The 20,879-nt window shown below is 40.0% G+C and overlaps 2 protein-coding genes across 14 annotated transcripts in view; one reads left to right on the forward strand and one right to left on the reverse strand.

Annotated features, from left to right (window-relative positions):
• Window positions 1–1,180, forward strand: part of RFC1 (replication factor C subunit 1) — an 81,765-nt gene extending 80,585 nt beyond the window's left edge. For all 7 annotated transcript variants that reach the window (XM_060148320.1, XM_060148323.1, XM_060148321.1 and 4 more), the window contains one exon: window positions 630–1,180. In XM_060148320.1, the coding sequence (XP_060004303.1) occupies window positions 630–707 (78 nt within the window). In that variant the 3' untranslated portion in view covers window positions 708–1,180. The remainder of the gene's footprint in view (window positions 1–629) is intronic.
• Window positions 1,181–3,660: 2,480 nt separating this feature from the next.
• The window catches only part of WDR19 (WD repeat domain 19), an 84,303-nt gene continuing 67,084 nt past the window's right edge, over window positions 3,661–20,879 (reverse strand). For 4 of the 7 annotated variants that reach the window (XM_060148338.1, XM_060148336.1, XM_060148337.1 and 1 more), the window contains 8 exons: window positions 20,554–20,650; window positions 19,756–19,880; window positions 16,997–17,078; window positions 15,075–15,225; window positions 13,306–13,429; window positions 12,466–12,542; window positions 12,019–12,143; window positions 3,661–3,961 (listed from right to left, as the gene is read on the reverse strand). In XM_060148338.1, coding sequence (XP_060004321.1) covers window positions 12,032–12,143; window positions 12,466–12,542; window positions 13,306–13,429; window positions 15,075–15,225; window positions 16,997–17,078; window positions 19,756–19,880; window positions 20,554–20,650 — 768 coding nt within the window. In that variant the 3' untranslated portion in view covers window positions 3,661–3,961; window positions 12,019–12,031. Of the gene's footprint in view, window positions 3,962–12,018; window positions 12,144–12,465; window positions 12,543–13,305; window positions 13,430–15,074; window positions 15,226–16,996; window positions 17,079–19,755; window positions 19,881–20,553; window positions 20,693–20,879 lie in introns of those variants that run through there. The other 3 variants (XR_009540359.1, XR_009540360.1, XM_060148340.1) reach the window with 3 other exon arrangements.

A 20,879-nucleotide genomic window follows, 5' to 3' on the forward strand; every position in this document is an offset into this window, starting at 1 on the left:
TAGCTGTTGAACTGCCCATAGAAGTTTCCCAGAGCAAAACATCCTCATCTTTTGCTAGGAAAGATTAAAATTATTTATGGTATCAGCCCCCTGTTTACCATTGGCTGACGCAAAGGAATCTAGTTTGTATCCTCTTCTGTCCTTAGTGTGTGTGTGTTTATCATTCTTGCTCCTTGATTCTGTTTTGTATGTGCAGGGGTGGGAATAGTGGCCTTTTCCAGTGTGGGTCTCTAGTCTTGTGTAGACATAAGAAGTCTACTCCCTCCCCTGCTCAAACTGAGTGTGTTTGGATCTCAATCTGAAACTGAAAGAAAAGGAAATTCTTCATGAAAACATTACCATGTGTGTAAATTATATCTTGCTTATTTTGTCTTTCCTAAATATATCGGTGTTCTGGGGAACATATCCTAGTCTAGAGTCTAAATAGCTTTTCAGTAGTTCAAAGCTACAGCTAGCCAGTTGTTATTAGTAAGCTCATCGAGGGTAGCTGTAGTTCAAGATCTAGGTGTTTGCAACCTTTCTTCTTATTAAGTTGCAGGTAAAGATTTGCTTTCTTGTAGAGATGAACTTATTTCATTTACTCATAAACACAGCCACTAACTATTTTGTGCATCTTTCCCTCCCAACAGAAAAAGACAAAATCTTCAAAGACTTCAAAATCAGAAAAAGAGTCCAGAAAAGGAAAAGGAAAAAGTTCAAAGAAATAAAACCATTTTTCACTGCTGACCGCTACTTTTTACTCAACCTGCTGACCAGTCTAGCTGGTCTTAGAGAATGCCTTGTTTTTCCAAAGGAACCATGTTTTAGTGTAATGGGGCAACCTCATGGTCCCATTACAAATAAACGGTGGTACAGCTAGAAGGATGTAAACAGTAGGCTGATGTACACCTCTTATAGAGGTTGATAGGACTGCTTGGGTCCTCCACTGTCCCCTGTCAATCTAATGAGATTGTACTTCAAAATGACTGTATATTCAGAATTAGCAACTACATGTGGGCTTTGGAGTCAGATTTTTAGTTAACAGTAATATGTCTGGGAACAGAGGTACTAAGGCGGCTTTTGTAGGCTTAAGAATTTATCCTAATGGCCATTATACGACCAATGCCGATTTTTAAAAAAAGAGGTAGGTAGTTATTACTATTATGTGGAGAAATTTTGTAAATAAAATACAAAACAGTCACCACCTAGAACTGGGTATTCTTTGTACATTGTCAAATACCTTGCAAAATAGAAATTAGAAATAAAAATGTTTCACATGATACATGTACAAATTCTTAAGATTGTCATCTTGTACAGTAGGATACTATGTTGGTATATTATTTCCTTATTAATTTGCAAATGATTGGATACAAAAGCTAACTATATTCCTACTGACCTGTTCTGTGAAACATAACTTTGGCAGTTGAAGAGTCAGAACTCTAATTGCCAACTTCATTACCCCATGAGTGTCAACCACACCTCTGCTGTGAATAGAATTTCGTGGAGAGGGCTCTTTGTTATTATTAGAGGGTATTGTGGCTGCAGAAAGATTGTCAGACATTCCTAGCCTTCCAGAGTTTCAACTCATTAGTTTAAAACCAGTAGGGCCTAGGCTGGGTCAAACTCTTATCCTCACTCTGGTTTGGGACTAAATGAACACTGGCTTTTGTTTACTTTGTCCCTGAGGGATTCAGTTCTGTCCTGACAGATTCCACAAACCCTACTGGAACTTTAGATTGTACCTGTAACTGTGCTTGTTGACGGGCCTGAGGCTGTGGAACTAGTCTGGAATTTGGGTGTCTAGCAATTTTTAAAATCTTGTTAGTAAATGCTCAAGGGTATGTGCTACTTCTGCAAGGTATGTGCTAAAAGGAATGTAAAATCAGGATTCTGTTCCCTGCCTTTAAGGAACTGATAGTCTTGTTTGGGACGCCAGACGAAGTTCTTGAGACATTTAAAATGTATTTACCAGTGTGAAAAATGTCTTTCATGTAGATTAAGTTCATTATGGGAATAAAATGTTGCCTTAAGCCTTTGCCTACTAAACCACGTCCCTCTCTTTGTTAAAAGCCCTGCTTGAAACTTCTGCTTCAGCGAAGATTTTCTTTTTAATTAATTAATTTTTGCTGTGTTGGGTCTTCGTTTCTGTGCAAGGGTTTTCTCTAGTTGTGGCGAGTGGCGGCCACTCTTCATCGCAGTGCGCAGGCCTCTCACTATCGCGGCCTTTCTTGTTGCGGAGCACACGTTCCAGACGCGCAGGCTCAGTAGTTGTGGCTCACGGGCCCAGATGCTCCGCGGCATAGGGGATCCTCGCAGACCAGGGCTCGAACCTGTGTCCTCTGCATTAGCAGGCAGATTCTCAACCACTGCGCCACCAGGGAAGCCCAGTGAAGATTTTCTTGATTGACGACTGCCTCACCTCACCAGCGGGGTGAGCATAAATTTCTTATGCATATTTTTCCATTTCTATTGCTTTTTGGTATGCAAGTCATATCTGCCTACTTGCTCTGTGCTTTCCAGGAAAGGGACTATTATCTCCTTGCAGCCAGAACAACAGATAGTGTCCTTTACTTGTTCATTATGATTTGGAGCAACCAGTAAATCCTTATTGGAGCCACTGGATGCCACACATCATCCTTGCAGCATAAAACTGTATACTTGCTTTCTTTGCAATCCATTGAGTCTTGGCCATTTGGTAGTCTATAACAAACTACTACTTTATTACTAATACTACTTCGTCCGTCATTTTTTAAGTTTTGTCAGTGTATTATTTACAGCAACATTATTGGGCCTCTTGAAGTTATTAATAAGGAGCACATAGTTATGTGTACTAGGAGTATCTTCCTAAATAAGTTCTGGTACAATTATGCTCATTAGTGAATGTCTGAGGCCCATAACTAACTCCCAAAATATAATGTGCTTACCCTTACAGATCCCAAGTGCCTATGGCTCTTATTATTCCTGTAACCTTACAACATCCCTCAAGTGATAACACAAAACAAAGGGACCACGGGTGGGGTTAATGATAATGACTTGTATCACTTAGGAAGGCCAGAGCCTCTAGCCAGCCTTTGGGAAGGAAAAGCATAAAGCTGGAGGCATGCATATGGATACCTGGATGCTGTAAAACTTTACTGGCACTTTGGGTTCTACCCTAGGCTCCTAGGTACCTCTGTAATGCTCAGAATGCTGGTGGCTATACTGCAAAATCATATCATCTGATACATTCAGAGTTAGTTAGGCTACATGATTCTGTCAGCTGCTCAGACTTTGATACTTTGGCTTTGGATGGCAAGGAAGCATATACTGATATGTATAGTATTGGGTGTGTGTGACATGGGAAAGGAACCCTCCACCCACCTTGGGGAAGATTCTGAATAATGTACGTCTTCAGGGGAAGTCAAATGATTTAATTTTGTGACAGGAATTCCGTACTATGTAGCATAATGACTCAAGAAACATAAGCTTATAGTTTCATTCTTTAAAAATGCTGATTTTACTGATTTTTGACGTTTTTATTCTCAGACTGATTCTGTTAAATAGCCTGGATTTGTGTAAGCCTCTCATTTCAAACTTTTTAACACTGTTAATATCTGTGCTGCCCAAACTTCACAGTATGGTTTAAAGCTACCTTCCTTTATTTCTTTTGCTGTCTTTGAATCTGGGAAAACATTACAAATATCTAATCAATAAGTTTATTTTAAAGGAGGTATTTCAAAATAGAAAAGATATCGAAAAGCTGAATATTTACAGTTATGTTGTAGGTTACTATTAACAGTATAGAGCATAGACTATGTAAGACTCAGAAGAGGAAATGTACAAAGTATAAACAGCAATGTTCTATGTCACTGTTTCCCACTCTGCAGAAGTTGAAAGTGGTGACCTTGTTTTTTCTGTATTCGGGATGGACCATCTTGAAATCTGCCAGGGGTAGAAACACAGCCTCCTGTGGAAAAATGGTATCTTCTCAGAACCATAATACCTAGAAAGGATAAAAAAATAAAAAACAAAACCCTATATGCTTTTAGAAGCGTTTCAAGTAACTACTAGCATTTAGTAATAAAGCCAAGCATAATAAAGAAGATTTTTTTGCTCATTTCTGGAATGTGGAGCAGGATCACTACGTTCAAGTAAGAAATTCCCAGTCTGTAATCGAGTGTCAGTCCTGGCTTTTCAACTGACTGGAACTGCATGGGCAAGCTGCTGAACCTCTGTTATAAAGTGAGGATGATGATAACAGCCACCTTATTGAGAAGAATGAGAAAGTGCAAAGTTAGTTAGTGCTCAGCAACTCAACCCAAAGAGGCCCATACCAAGACAAGTTATAATTAAACCGCCAGAAGTTAAAGACAAGAAGACGATCTTAAAAGCAGCAAAAGAAAACAACTTGTTATGTACAGGGGAACCCCCCTCCCCCCTCATAAGACTGTCAGCAGATTCTTTTGGCAGAAACTTTGCAGGCTAGAAGAGAGTGGCCTGATATAGTCAAAGTGCTGAAAGAATAAAACTGCCAACCAAGAATATTCTACCTGGGAGAGACATCCTTCAAAATTGAAGGAGCGAGGAAGTTTTCCAGGCAAGGAAAAGCTAAAGAGGTTCATCACCACTAGACTGGCCTTACAAGAAATGTTTAAGGGACTTCTTTAAGCTGAAACACAAGGACACTCATTAATAATACGAAAATATATGAAATTGTAAATCTCAAAGGTAAAGGTAAATATATAAATTCAGAATAATGTTGTAATGGTAAGTACTTATAAACCTAGTGTGAAAGTTAAAAGACAAAATAGTGAAAATAACTAATAATTTGTTAATGGATACACAAGATAAAAAGATATAAATTGTGACATCACAAACAATGTGGATGGTGAGAGTAAAAATGCATTTGAACTTAAGTTGTTATCAACTTCAAACAGACTGTTGTATTTTATGTAAGTCTCATGGTATCCACAAAGCGAAACCTATGGTAGACAAAAAGGAATCTAAGCATATGACTACAGAAAATTGTCAGATCACAAAAGGAGAAAAAGGATCAAGAAAAGAAGGAACAAAGGAATTACAAAACAGCCAGAAAACAATGAACAAAATGGCAGCAAGTCCCTATCTATCAATAACTACTTTAAATATAATTTATAAATTCTCTGATCAAAAGACAGAATGGATAAAAACTAAGACCCATCTATATGCTGCCTGCAAGAGACTCACTCAGCTTTAAGGACACACAGACTGAAAGTGAAGGAATGGAAAAAGATATTCCATGCTAATGGAAACCAAAAGAAAGCTGGAGTAGCTATACTTAGACAAGATAGATTTTAAAACAAAGACTGTAAGAAGGGACAAAGAAGGCCATTATATAATGATAAAGGCATCAATCCACAAGAGGATATAACATTTGTAGATATTTATTATTTACATTAGCAGCACCTAAATATAAGCAAATATTAACATATCTAAAGGGAGAAAGAGCAATACAATAATAGGAGGGGACTTCATTACCCCACTTTCATCAGTGAATAGATTTTCATTTGCCAGAAAACCAATAAGGAAACATTGGTCTTAAATGACATGTTAGACCAGATGGACTTAACGCATTTACAGAACATTCCATCCCAAAGCAGGAGAATACACATTCTTCTCAAGCACACATGGAACATTTCTCCAGGATAGATCATATGTAAGGCCCCAAAACAAGTCTTAATAAATTTAGAAGACTGAAATCATATCAAGCATCTTTTCTGACCACAAAAGTATGAAACTACAAGTCAGTTACAAGAAGAAAACTGGAAAATTCACAAATACATGGACATTCAAACATGTTGCTCAACAACTGCTGGGTCAAAGAAGAAATCAAAAGAGAAATAAAATACCTGAGACATGAAAATGGAAATAGAGTTGGCCCTCCATATCTGTGGGTTCCATATCCACAGATCCAACCAACCATGGGTCAAAAGATTCAGGAAAATAAAAAAAGTACCAGAAAGTTCCAAAAAGCAAAACTTGAATTTGCTACATGTTGGCAACTATTTACATAGCAGTTACATTAGGTAATATAAGTAATCTAGAGATGATTTAAAGTCTATGGGAAGATGTGCATAGGTTATATTCAAATACTACACCATTATATATAAGGGACTTGAGCATCCGTGGATGTTGGTATCCACTAGGGATCCTGGAACCAATCCCCCACGAATACTGAGGGACAGCTATACAGCATACCAAATCTTATGGGATGCAACAAAAACAGTTTCTAAGAAGGAAGCTCATAACAATAAACACCTGCATTAAGAAACAAGAAAGATCTCAAATAAACAGCCTAACTTCACACCTTAAGGAACCAGAAAAAGAACAAGCTAAGCCCGAAGTTAGTATAAGGAAGGAAATCTCAAAGAGCAGAAATAAATGAAATGGAGACTAAAAAGACAATAGAAAAGTTCAATGAAACTAATAGCTGTTTTTTTTTTTTGCCCAAAAGATAGATAAATAGACAAACCTTTAGCTAGAATCACCAAGAAAAATAGGGGACTCAAAATCAGAAATGAAAGAGGAGATATTACATTCGATACCACAGAAATACAAAAGAGACTACTATGAAATACTATAATCCAGCAAAATGGACAACCTAGAAGAAATGGATAAATTGCTAGAAACACACAACCTTCTAATACTGAATCATGAAGAAACAGAAAATTAGACCAGTTACTATCAAGGAGATTGAATCAGTAATCAAAAACAACCTGACAAACAAAAATCCAGGACCAGACGGCTTCACTGGTTAATACCAATTCTCAAACTTTTCCAAAAAATAGAAGAGGAAACACTTCCAAACTCATTCCATGAGGCCAGCATTACTCTGATACCAAAACCAGACAAAGGAACTACAAGAAAGAAAATTACAGGCCAATATCTCTGATGAACATAGTTGCAAAAACCCTCAACAAAATATTAGCAAACTGAATTCAATAATACATTAAAGGAATCACACACTACAATCAAGTGGGATTTATTGGAGGAATGTCCAACATCCAGAAAATCAAGATGATACACCACATTAACAAAATGAAGGATAAAAATCATATGATCATCTTGATACAGAAAAAGCATCTGACAAAATTCAACATCTGCTCATGATAAAAACTTTCACAAAAGTGGGTATAGAGGGAACATACCTCAACATCATAAAGGCCATATAGGACAGACCCACAGCTATCACACTCAGTGGTGAAAAGCTGAAAGCTTTTCCTCGAAGATCAGGAATAAGACAAGGATGTCACTCTTGCCTTTAGGCAAGAAAAAGAAAAAAGGCATTCAGATAGGAAAGGAATAAGTTAAACTGTCACTATTTGCAGATGACATATTATATATAGGGAACCCTGAAGACCACCAAAAAAGCTGTTAGAATAATAAATTCAGCAAAATCGCAGGATACAAAACCAATATACAAAAATCTGTTGTATCTAATAATCAACTATCAGAAAGAGAAATTAAGAAAACAATCTTATTTACAATTGCATCAAAAAGAATACAATACCTAGGAATGAATTTAACCAAGGAGGTGAAAGACTTGTGCACTGAAAAATTATAAGACACTGATGAAAGAAACTGAAGATATAAATAAATGGAAAGATTTTCTATGCTTATGGATTGGAAGAATTAATATTGTTATAGTGTCCACACTACCCAAAGCAATCTACAGATTCAGTGCAATTCCTATCAATTTCCAATGGCATTTTTCACAGAAATAGAACAATCCTCATATTTGTATGGAAAGACAAAGACACTGGACAGCCAAAAAGCAATGTTGAGAAAGAACAAAGCTGGAAGCACCACACTTCCTGATTTCAAACTATATTATGCAGCTATAGTAATCAAAACAGTATGGTATCAGTATAAAAACAGACACACAGATTAATGGAACAGAATAGAGAGCCCAGAAATAAACCTGTGCATATATGGTCAATTTATGACAAAGAAGCCAAGAATATACAATGGGGAAAGGCGATCTCTTAAATAAATGGTGTTGGGGAAACTGGACAGCCACATGCAAAAGAATGAAACTGGATCACTGTCTTACACCATACACAAAAATTAACTCAAAATGGACTAAAGTCTTGAACATAAGGCCTGACAACATAAAACTCTTAGACGAAACCATAGGGAGTAAGCTCCTTGACACTGGTCTTGGCAATGTATTTTTGTATGTGACGCCAAAAGCAAAGGCAACAAAGCAAATATATACAAGTAAGACGACATCAATCTAAAAAGTTTCCATCAACAAAATGAAAAGGCAACCTATGGAATGGGAGAAATATTTGCAAATCATATATCTGATAATTTGGGTTAATATACAAAATACATAAAGAACTCATACAACTCAATAGAAAAAAAAATCCAATCAAAAAAATGGGCAAACGCTCTGAATAGACATTTTTCCAAAGAAAACGTACATACGGTCAATACGTAAATGAAAAGGTGCTCAGCATCACAAATCAGGGAAATGCAGATCAAAACCACGATGAGATATCACCTCACACCTGTTAGAATGGCAGCTGTCAAAATGACAAGAAATAACGAGTCTTGGCAAGGATATGGAGAAAAGGTATCCATCGTACACTGTTGGTGGGCATGTAAATTGATGCAGCCATTATGGAAAACACTACAGAGATTCCTCAAAAAGTTAAAAATAGAACTACCATATGTTCCAGCAATTCTACTTCTGTGTATTTATCTGAAGGAAACAAAATCACTATCTTGAAAAGGTATCTGCACCCCAGTGTTCATTACAGCATTATTTACAATAGCCAAGACATGGAAATGACCTAAGTGTCCACTAATACTGGATAAAGAAAATGGCACTGGATAAAGAATATGTGGTACATATGTATACATGTGTATATACATATAAAGAAGAAGGAAATACTGCCATTTGCAACAACATGGATGGACCTTGAGGACATTTTGCTAAATGAAATAAGAGAAAGACAGATACTGTATGATCTCACATGTTTAATTTTAAAAAACCCCCACTGAACTCATAGATACAGAACAATCTGTTGGTTGCCAGAGGGTGGGGGTGGGCAGAATGAAGGTGGTTGAAAGGTATAAAATTCCAGTTACAAGTAAGTCCTGGGGATGTAATATACAGCATGGCGATCATAGTTAACAACACTGTATACTTGGAAGTTGCTAAGAGAATAGGTGTTAAAAGTTCTCAATTAAAAAAAATTGTAACTGTGTGGTGATGGATGTTAACTAAATTACTGTGGTAATCATTTCACAGTATAAACATATATCAAATCATTATGTTGTACACCTAAAACTAATACAAGGTGATAATTATACCTCAAAAAAAGTTGTGAAATATTAAATGTATATTGTTTTAAGATGCTAAATATGTGATAATGTTATGTGGCAACAGAAAAATAAACATATCCCAATCGTAATTTGAGTAAGATTTTAAAACAGAATTTGACAAGCTGATTCTAAAATTTTAGAGAGAAATGGAGAGAAGTAAGAGTAGTCAAAACAGCCTTGGTGGGGGCTTCCCTGGTGGCGCAGTGGTTGAGAGTCCACCTGCCGATGCAGGGGACGTGGGTTTGTGTCCCGGTCCGGGAAGATCCCACATGCCACGGATCGGCTGGGCTCGTGAGCCATGGCCACTGGGCCTGTGCGTCCGGAGCCTGTGCTCCGCAACGGGAGAGGCCACAACAGTGAGAGGCCCGCGTACCGCAAAAAAAAAAAAAAAAAACAGTCTTGGAAAAAAATGACAAAGTTGTAGGATCCACAATACCTGGCTTTAAGATACACTATAACGTCACAGTAATGAAGACAGTATAGTATAAAAATAGAGGACAAATAGAGCAATGGAAAAGAAGAGAGGGTCCAGAAGTAGACCCATATTTAAAACCCAGCTGATTTTCAACAAAGGCATGCAAGCAAGTTCAATGGGGAAAGGAAAGACTTTTCAACAAATGGTGTTGGAAGACTGGATATCTACTTGAGAGGGAAAAGAATCTCAATCCCCACCTCATACTGTAAACAAAAATAACTTTAAGATGGATCACAGACCCAGAGCTTCTAGAAGAAAACACAGGCGAATATGCTCCTGACTTTTGAGTAGGCAAAAATTTTCTTAGACACAGAAAGTAATAAAAGTAATAATAAAATGAAACATTGATAAATTATAATTCATCAGAATAAAAATCTGCTCATCAAAAGACCATTAAGATATATGTATAACTGATTCACTTTGCTGTATACCTGAAACAAACACAACATTGTATTGATAAATCAACTATATTCCAAAAAAAAAGACCATTAAGAAAAAGAAGTGGGAAGCCACAGAGTGGGAGAAAATATCGGCAAAATAAATCTGACTAAGATTTATATCTAGAATATACAAATAACCTTTATAACAATAATAATAAGACAATACCCAGTAATAATAGGAAAGGAACAGTCTTTTCAACAAATGGTGCTGAGACACATGTCATCCACACACAAAAGGAAATTGGGTCCCTACCTCACATCATACACAAAAATTAAATGGATCAAAGACGTTAAGTATAAGAGCAGCAACTATAGAACTCTTAGAATGAAACGTAAGTGTCAATTTTTGTGACGCTGGGTTAAGCAGTGGTTTCTTAGACATGACACCAAGAACACAAGCAGGCAAAGGAAAAAAAATAAACTGGACTTCATCAAAATAATAAAAACTTTTGTACATCAAAGGATGCTATGAAGAAAGTAAAAAAATACTTCCACAGAATAGGATATTTGCACGGAAGGTATCTGATAGAGGACTTGTACCTAGAATATATTAAGGATTCTTACAACTCGATAAAAAGACAAAATACCCAGTTAAAAAAATGGGTAAAGGACTTGAAGACAGGTCTCTAAAGAAGATATACAAATGGCCGACAAGTACGTGAAAAGATGCTCAACATCGTTACCATTAGGGAAATGCACATCAAAACCACAATGCGATACTACTTCACACCTACTAGGATGGTTATAATCAAGCATACAGTCAACAGCAAGTGTTGGTGAGGATATGGGAAAACTAGAACCCTTGGGTGCTGCTGGCAGGAATGTGAGAGACTGCAGGTGCTACAGAAAGCAGTTTGGAGTCCAAGGAACAGCCAAGAGGCCAGTGGGGCTGCAGCATAGTGAGCAGAGGAGGAGGCTGGGGCAGTTCGTGTCGAGTCTTTTAGGCTCTTTATTTTTGCAGGTGCAATAAAAAGTCCCCCTGAGGAAGGGAACCAGATACACTGGAGGGGGACTGAGAGGACTTGCCCATGGACTGGGGGATTGGTGGTGTCCACATTTCCATCCTGATCAGCTGGTAGGATGGAGCTGCTGTTTACTGATGGAGTGAAGATTGCGAGAACACGTTTCGTGTGAAAACCTAGGGTTCCGTTTTAACTATGTTTAGTGCTGTGTCAGGGACTAATCTTACTTTTTCCTTTTAATTAAAGAATCTTAAAATGAAAGAGTTTTTGGGAGGGGCTTTTGGCTTTCCACCTGGAGACTACATTTCCCTGCCTCCCCTTGCAGTATGTGTGGCCCTATGCGTAAATTCTTGCCAATGGAGTGAGAGTGGAAGCGGTATTGTGCTGCTTCCATGCAACAAAAATGACACTTGGAAAGAAAAAGAAATGGGGAGTTTTCAAGCCTCTGGAAGCAAAAATTTTTACAATATATTCTCCTGAATTATAGAACTCAAAAACCCCACTGTTAATAGCTAGCTACAGTTTTAATGGACTGGTTAAAAAGGAGCCCATGTGATTTGATAATATACATTTTGGTTGGAATCCATGATGCTGCTTGGCCAAATAACCTTTGTCACCATGGAGACTGTACAACCTACGTTTTAGCTTTTATGTATATCAAAGGTTTGTTTCAAATCTGACAAGTTTTGTTCGTTCAAATCTTACAAGTTACATGATGCACAAAAAGGAGCCAATGGCAAAACACACTGTACAGCTGTGTCCACCCCGTGGATCTCATGCCCTGGGAAGGTAGGTGAATGGTCTGACTTACCTGCACATGCCACTCACTGCTCCACTTCTGTCCGCAGGTACTGGGTACAGTCTGAGATTTTTTTCAGCTGAGCAAAGTTTAATCTTTCTGAACACATAGGACATGTGCTTTCAGTGTTTAACATGCTGTTTGGAGAGGGAAAGACAGAGTAGATTAAATATTCCTTTACTTTTGGGTTATTGTGATGTGAAAACCAACTATTCCTTTCTACTTCTTAGTACATGTTCATCATGAGACTTAAGAATTAGGAATATTCAGTCTCATGCAAAATCCCCTTTAAAGAAAATGTTCTCAAAGATCACAGAAGGTTCTTCCAAGAAGACAATTTGAGTCTTTAGAGATTTTTAAGAACATGAACACATAAAGAGACCTCAGTATAAAAGTGGTTGAATAAAAGGCCTATTATTGGATAAACCTGTATGGCTGAGTGAAATGATGCGCACTTACATCTTGAATTCTGAATACAGTGCAGGGAAGTCGCAATGTGGACACACCGTCCAATCATCCTTTAACATATGTCGACCCTGGAAACAGTACGTTGAAGAATAAAATGCATCTTTATTTTTAAAACTCCCCCCATTATTCAGTTATAATACATGGTTACAGTTAAAAGCCAGACAGACCTCTAAATTATGAAATTATTGATATTTCACATAGGTGGGTAATTAGAAATAAATGGCATCAAAAGGACTAAAGCCAAATTTATCAGATTCATGTATAAAGAGAATAATCTTCAATATTGTGACACTACCTAGATTTATTTTCCTTTAAAATAAAGCTTACGTTAGCCTAGTGATGAACAAATAATCTGATATTTAAAAATTTTCTAATAATAGGTCTTAATATTAAAGTGTACAATAAAAGCCATCACTTATTAAGTGCTACAGCATGCCGGGAACTGTACTAAGGCTTCAGACACGTCCTCTCGTCAACCTGCAGTTTACCTCAATAGGCAGGTACTGTTAACTGACGGACCTAGCAAGGTAAAAGCAAATCGCACCAGGTTATGTAACCAGTAAGTGGCAGAAAGACGATCTAAGCCTAGGACCATCTGATCCCCAAGTGTGTGCTCTCCTGCCCCACAGTGCCTTCCTGATACTAACTTAGGTTATTATGTGCCTCGAATGTAACTTTCAACTTTGTTGACCATGAAATTGTATGCTGAATGTTGCAGGAGATTTGAGGGATAAGATTATTTCAGAAGTGAAGAAAGTACTGACAAACAAGTATTCAAATGGGCTATAGATATGTATGCAAAGAAAGGGAAATGATGATAAAGAAACTTACTGTTGCAATGCAATATGGGATGTTATTTTTACATCCAGGACAGAGGAGTTCACACTCTGGGAGAAGAAATTCGCAGAATGGACATGGGGTTGTGGCCTCTTCTGTCTCAGATGTATCGGGTCTCCTGTGAGGAAGAATCACATGAAATGCACCTACTTCTTCACAGTCAGACTCTGAGACTAGAGATACACGCTCCGGCCCACGGAGGAGGGAGAGGAATGAGGACTGCTCAGGCTAGCGTTCCATGGCCACCTCTGGGAGCTGGAGTTCACAGCACATTATGTGGGAGAAAACATGGGTGGGTCTGGCTGTCTCGTGTCTTCCTTGCCACTGGAGTAGTGAGCTTGCTGCTTCTCTGTCTTTCCCTTTGTGTACTGAAGTCGTAAAGGCTGTCCAGAGCTGTGCGGCACAGCTTTCTGTGGCAATGGCACTGTTCTAATTCTGCGCTCTCCAATACGGTAGCCATGAGCCACATGGAGCTCAGAGCACTTGAAATATGGATAGTGTGAGGAACTAAGTTTTACATTTTATTCACTTTTAATTAATTTAAATTGAAATAGCCACATGCAGCCAGCTGCTACCACATTAGACCTCATAGCTAAGAGTACTCTTGCGCGGGGAGAGAGGAACCAGCGCCTCTTCAAGCTGGCACCTAGACTGGTGTGGCACGAAACGGGGGGATAAATGTGCTCTAGCTTTTTCTCCCCACCTCACTCTTCCTGATGGCAGGTATGTTGGGTCAGAGACTGATTGGGTCTGAAGCTACTTAGGCTTATCAGCTTTGAGAAAAAAAAAGGGAGTGTTCCGTGTAGCCCCTATCCAGGTTAGAGTTCTCTGCCATGAGCCCAGCTAACAATAAGTAGTATTTGCTTCCCTTTGCCATTACTGGTGTAGCCATCTCCCTTGGCTGAGATGAGAGAGTTCTGGGTCAAGATTCAGGTACACCTGAGTTCCCTGGTCAAAATGGGACTAACAGGTACCCCAGATGTCATCGCTATGAACAAGTGGTAGTACAGAACTACTACAGGATTGCAGGTAATTTTTCCTTTTGTAAAAGATGAGTGCTACTTTCTCCTAGTTTTCCTGTTGAAAACCAGGCTTTCTGAAGTGAGGATATGCCTTATGTGCCTTTGGAGCTACACAGGATTTCGAAATGAAGTCTCTTGGCAGTAGGCGGTATAATTACCAGGTTTCTTACACTGAGAAATACCCACTCTTTGTCTGTGGCAGACACGCTGTTTGCTGCCTCCCTAATAGCCATCTTTCCTTCTTCCTTGCCAAGAGAACTTGGTTTTTACTCAGCAGTATGCTTTTCAGCTAGAGGTAGCCACACGGCTGAGTAGTGAGATGTAAATGCAAGTCCTGGGGGTGGTGTCCTTCCTAACTAAAAAGGCAAAAGACCTTTTCATCTTCTAATTTCCCTCCTTCTTTCTGCGTTGAATGGGGTACATGATGTCACCCCACCATGACAACCACCACTGTGCAGCCATGAGGAGGAAACCTGTGTGCTCTGGATGGTAAAGCCAAAAGGCAGAGAGATCGGTCCTTGGTGACATCGGGACACGGCACCACCAGCCCTGGGCTACGATGCCTTGTGCGTGAGTCACATAAATCAGATAAAGCCGTCGTTGGGTTTCCAGGTGCTGGTAGCTGAGTACAATCCTAATTGCTACCCCCAATCTGTGTTCTTGTTGAGCCCACATAATAGCAGCTACGTTCTGAAAGATACGCTTGTGAAATGCGATTAGATGGTAGAAACAGCCGCCTACCTGACCATTGCCTCGATCTTCTTTTTGTATTTGACATCTATCTTGTTGCGGTACTCGGGCCTCATCAACATGGCTGCAAAGCTGAAGGCAGAGTTCTTCAGGCCGGCCCTGTGACACTCGATCACAGTAGACGTCAGGATCGGCACGATATCTGCAACGCACACGGAGGAGCAGAAAGAGCACGTTGCCTCTACTGGCGTGATGCCAGGATTGCACCTCTCTAAATTTGCTTTTTCTGACAAAGAACCAGAAGTGGACTGTTTAACGAGGAAAGGGCACGGCAGTGGAGTCAGGTAACTGCTCACCACAATGTCTTTCCCCTGATTATACTGTGTTTTGCCTGTAACACCAGGACCCACACTCCCTTGAGGTAACCTTTTGCGTGCGTCCTTCCCCGCCTCTGAGAGAGTTTTGCATTTGACAGGACTGCTGATGAATCGGTGGGGAGATTAACAATTTCATGCACTAACCTCTCTGCGTGCACCTGTTTCTTCAGAACAGATACCTAAAAGTCAAATTACTGGCTCAAAGAACATGACTTTAAAGAATACTCCTAGCACAAATTGTGAAACTGCTTTCTAGAAAGGCCACAACAATGTCCATTCCATCCCACCAGCAGTCATGAGAATGCCTGTCCTATCACACCCGTTGCCAGCATGGTGAACAATTATTTTAGTCTTTTTTATGTAACAAAAAAGAACACATTTAGAGAACAGGGGTTGGTGACTTATGACCCGTGAGCTAAATCTGGCCCTCTGTTTCTGTATGGCCCATTTGCTAAGAAAGACTTTTACATTTTTAAACGACTGGAAAAAAAATCAAAAGGAGAATAATATTTTGCGACATGTGAAAGGTTTATGAGGTTCAAATTTTAGTGTCCAAAAGAATAAAGTTCTGTTGGAACACAGCCATGCTCATCCATTTATGTATGGGTCACGCCGAAACGGCAGAGTTGAATAGTTGCAACAGAGACCACGTGGCCCACAAAGCCCCGAACATTTGACATCTGACCCTTTACAGCAAACGTTTGTTGACTCCGTCATGGAATGTGACAAAATCTAATCACTGAAAAATGTTATAATGACAAGTCTTTTAGAATACTGGGACCTTTTTCAGAGGCAATGGTCTACAGTGGTTGAGAACACAGAGTCAGACTTACTGGCTGACAGTATGGTCTTGGGCAAGTGTTACCTCACTTCTTTTGCCCCAGTTTGCTTATCTGTAAAATAGGGAAAATAACAATAGGCCCCTTGTGTGCAATCTTGAGACTGTTTTCCTTAGAAGGATCTGCCTGAAACTGGGATCTGGGAACTTGGATTTTGGGAGAGTTCCTGCCATTTCCAGAACTGAGAAGAGTGGCTGCCTGTGCCTGACCTTTTTGTACAAACAATAGGGTTTATGCAGAACACCTGCTTTCTGGGAGTCTGAAAATTTGGTACATGCTAAGCAGGGGGTGCTGACGTGGCCAGCTCCCCAAGACCACCCCTGGGTACCGAGTCTCTCACAAGCACCCTGGTAGACACCACCTTCCACGTGCTGCCTGGAGGTGCTGAGTGTGTCCAGTGCGACTTTACTGGGGGGGGGGGAGTGGTGGCAGGGGGGCTGTGGACGCTCGCCCCTGACCTCCGGCCTCCCACCCCCCGCACCTTTCCCCTCTGCCGATTTTGCTTTGTATCCTTTCCCTGTAATAAATCTTAGCTTTAGCACTACTATATGTTGAGTTATGTAAATCCCCCTCGTGAATTTTCACGCCTGGGGGTGGTCTTGGGGACGGGCGCCGGTTACACCACTTCATGGGGTTGCTGTGAGGATTAAATGAGTTACTACGTGTAGAGAAGAGCGGCTGGCAGAGTCCGTGAGGATGATCTTGGCGTGCTACAGTCGGGCAGACATGGGGACAACAGGCTCCTCTCAGTACTCACGTGACGGAAATTTGCTGATGTTGTTGGCCACCCGGATAAGCATACGTGCCCCTTTCATATGATCTCCATTTTTAACGTGAATCTGAAATAAATGATAAATTTTACTCTTCTTAGAGACTTTGATTAACCCTAATCCATGTTTCATTCACCCAAATAAACAACTCCTTGACTGTGACCCTGAACGGGTGGTCACGGGCTCCTTGCAGCCTTACTTTAATGCCACTTGGGGTTTCTCTCTTACTTATCCTCCTTCCAGCAGCTGCCACCTGGCCCCCTGGCCTCACTGGCCTCACCCCTACTCTACACTCAGCTTTTCACTTTGCCTGAGACCACTCAACATGAGTTCACATCCTTGGTCCATCTCTTACTGGCCATTATGGGAGGACTAACAAGTTGTTGTGAGACCTGAAAGCTGAGTTATGAGTTAGGCAGGAGAAAGGATGAGTTGTTATAGGAAGAGGGCGCTGCCTGTGTCAGGGAAGGGGCAACGATGGTTGGAGGGGCCTGAGCTTAGGTAAGTACGAGTGGGATCTGTGATGACAGGAGGGGGTCCACTTAGGATGACATAAGGCTGGGGAGTCGGCAGGGCCAGACCACAATGTCACTGCTGTCGTCCAGTGAGAGGAGGCGGTCCACAGAGGGCAGGCAGTGGGGATGGAGAGAAGTAGACGGGGAGTCAGAACTGATGATATCTGGTGAGAACGTGAAGGGTGAGTACAGAATAACTCCCAGGCATAACATCCATCCGGTCTAAGCACGTGGATGGTGGTATAATTTACTGAGCACTGCAATGTAATTCATAAATACTAACTGAATCTAAGGTCACCCTCCACTGACTCCCTGGCTACCCGGCTCAGCCACCCATGTGCGAAGGCCCCAGGCTGTCCTTCAGCCAAAGCCCCTGCCTCAGCTCCGGGGAGGAAGCATCCACCAAAGCCAAGTCTCCATTTCCCCTGAAATGGGGCTGACTTTCTCCAGTCCTTTGTGTCGAAGAGGGCTGTGACATTTTTACATCAATTCTTATTTGATAAGGTCTAATAGTTTCCCTTTTGATACCACAAGCTGTTAAAAATCTTGAAAATATCTGGTGCTTGAATAAGAGACTAGAGCAGAGGGGAAAAGTCACACGGGTGCTCTTCAGTGGAAGGGGAAGAGGATGTCTGGTCCAGTGGAAGTGATGGGCCAGCTCTTGGGGCCGGAGGAAAAGAAAAAGACTCGAGAACCATCCCTATGGCTTTTAGTGGAAGAAAGCCCTGGTCCTGGAGGGCTTCTTACAGCAATCCCTATTTTTGTTCCCATCTTCCACTAACTTGTTTCTATCCTCCCCTCCACCCCTAAAGGCTGGATTCTGTGCCCCAGCACATTGGCACCAGCACTGATGTCTGAAGCTGAGAAAGTCCTCCCTCCCATTTTGTATTCCTTTCTGTACGAGAGAAGGGACCCCATGCGGCTCCGAAGGGAAATACACTCCTAGTGGTTGCAAGCTGGAATTCTAAGTTTTCTCTTACAATCAGGACTATAGACCTGTGGGGCCTAAAATGGTAGCCACTAGTCACATGTGGCTAGTTAAATAAAAATTAAGATTATATAAAATTTACAGTTCAGTTTATCAGTTGCACTATCTGTATTTCAAGTGCTCCACAGCCAGGCTAGTGGATACAGAACACTTCTAGCACTGCAGAAAGTTCTATTGGGCAGTGCTGTTATGGACCATAATAAGGATCTAAGCCATTCATAACGTGATTGCTGTAAGCTAGAAAGCTTCAAAATTGCATAAGCTCCTGTGGTCTGGCCTGAAAACCGACTTAGCATTAATATGGAAAGATGTACTTTGACATAAATGAAAATTTGGAAAAGTATGTAAGTTGGCATCTACCTGTATTTTTACAAAGATATGTGTCTGTATATAACTATGTGTGTGTGTGTGTGTGTGTGTGTGTATATATATATATACACACACATATAACATTTATGTAAATTATAAATAGAAGTATTTCAGGTTTGCATGTTCTATTTTGTTTTTATTGAAAATCACTGATTAAAAAATATTAGTGATTTTTATGGACATAAATATATTCCTAATGTAAAAAAAGGGTGCACACATTATTTTAGAAATATGGAGGATATATACAACACAGTGTTAACAACTGTTATATCTGGTGATGGATTTAAAGGGGGCAAGTTATTTTTTCATTATACTTTTCTATATTCTCTAAATTTTCTCATTGAATATCTATTTTATATTCAGATGAAAACTAAATAGTATTAAAACACAGTGGAATTGTATAAAATCCACTATCCTAGAATTAATAAACTTAGGAAGCTCTGGTTAAACAAAAATGTTTTCCGTAAATCTTTTTTTGACCAAGTAATACATTTATATGCTTCAAAATCAAAACAGTATAAAAAGATATACTGTATGGAGAAACCTGTTCTCCCTCTTCTCCCCTGACTGGGTTTGGTGCCACGCCTCCTCTGCTCCATGCCTTGATCCCTTTAGGAAACTATGTTTCCTAGGCTTTTTTAAAAAAGTATATTTCTAATTTTATTTGCAATGAAAACATATATATATATATTTCTGCCTTTTGGTACACAAAAGGCAGCATATTGTATAATTATTCTGTATCTTGCTTTTTCAGTTAACGCTACAGAGATCTAGGAAATGGCTCTAATCCAATGGAGAGGTGCCCAGAACGAAAGCACTTCAGGTGATTAGCGCACCTGGCAGACTGTGTCCCAAGTCACTCAAAGGGCCTCACCTTCACTAGTATGTAACTGTGCAGAATCATGAGGTTGGTGGCCATTTCAGAGGGAATTTTGATCTTCTGAGATTTAAGTTCTGCATACATGCTGAAGAGAACGTCATGTGCATTCCGATAGTTTCCTTGAAAATAGGTGGTAAGATGACATTACTGTAAAGGATGAAATCTGAGGACTTTCTATGGGCCACCATTTGACAGGTGGATTTTGTTAATCATCTTATTAAGTTACTAGGTAATAAAGAATGACATTTAATTCCGTATTTTCCAAAATTGTATTCCATATTTATGAACATTTAAAAGAATCAGCTTGCAAAAATCAGTGAAGATGTCAGACTAATTCTGACTTGTTCAATGAGTATTTACAGAGCATAGACAGGAACAGAACCATTCTAGAGATTCTATAAACAGTCCCTGCGTGTTATAAAAAACTAGGTCAATAAGAATACCACATCGTCTTCCACCTTGTAATATGTTTTATATTGTTAAGACCAAACACCTGGGATGGAAAGAAAGTGTAGTGAAAGTGCAGGGGGGTCTGTGGGCTGGAGAGGTCAGAGAAGCCGTCGTCCAGGAGACAGAACTGTGAGGAGGAGAGGAACTAGCACCGAACATGAGAAAGCTTCAGTGGGGCTGTTCTGTGATGGTGAATGATTTTACTTCCCTGAAGCCCAGAAATGGTCATCCGCCTAGCCTTTTGGGCTCAAAGCAATCCTAGATTAGAAATGGACAGAGAAGGGACTGGAGCTGGCTTCTACTACTTGTTTGGGGAGAAAAACATGCCTACTGGGGACCTACCTGCAGACTGCTCTTCCCTGGCAATGATGATGGCAGTCCGGGCGGCTTCTCGGTACTGCTTCAGGGCCATGTACAAGCGGAACAGGTACTTGGCATCCTGACATACAAGCCGTTAGAGAAACATCACTTTCTGCATTTGCTTAAGGGAGAAACATCTAAAATTTTGTATTTCTGTTAGAATCATATTCACTTTCCAGTAACTGAGGGTTGAAATTTTTTTTTTTAAAGAAGATGTTGGGGGTAGGAGTTTATTAATTAATTAATTAATTTCTGCTGTGTTGCGTCTTCGTTTCTGTGCGAGGGCTTTCTCTAGTTGTGGCAAGCGG

Source organism: Lagenorhynchus albirostris, chromosome 4, assembly GCF_949774975.1.
Source record: "Lagenorhynchus albirostris chromosome 4, mLagAlb1.1, whole genome shotgun sequence".
In the NCBI taxonomy this organism is placed as follows: domain Eukaryota; kingdom Metazoa; phylum Chordata; class Mammalia; order Artiodactyla; family Delphinidae; genus Lagenorhynchus; species Lagenorhynchus albirostris.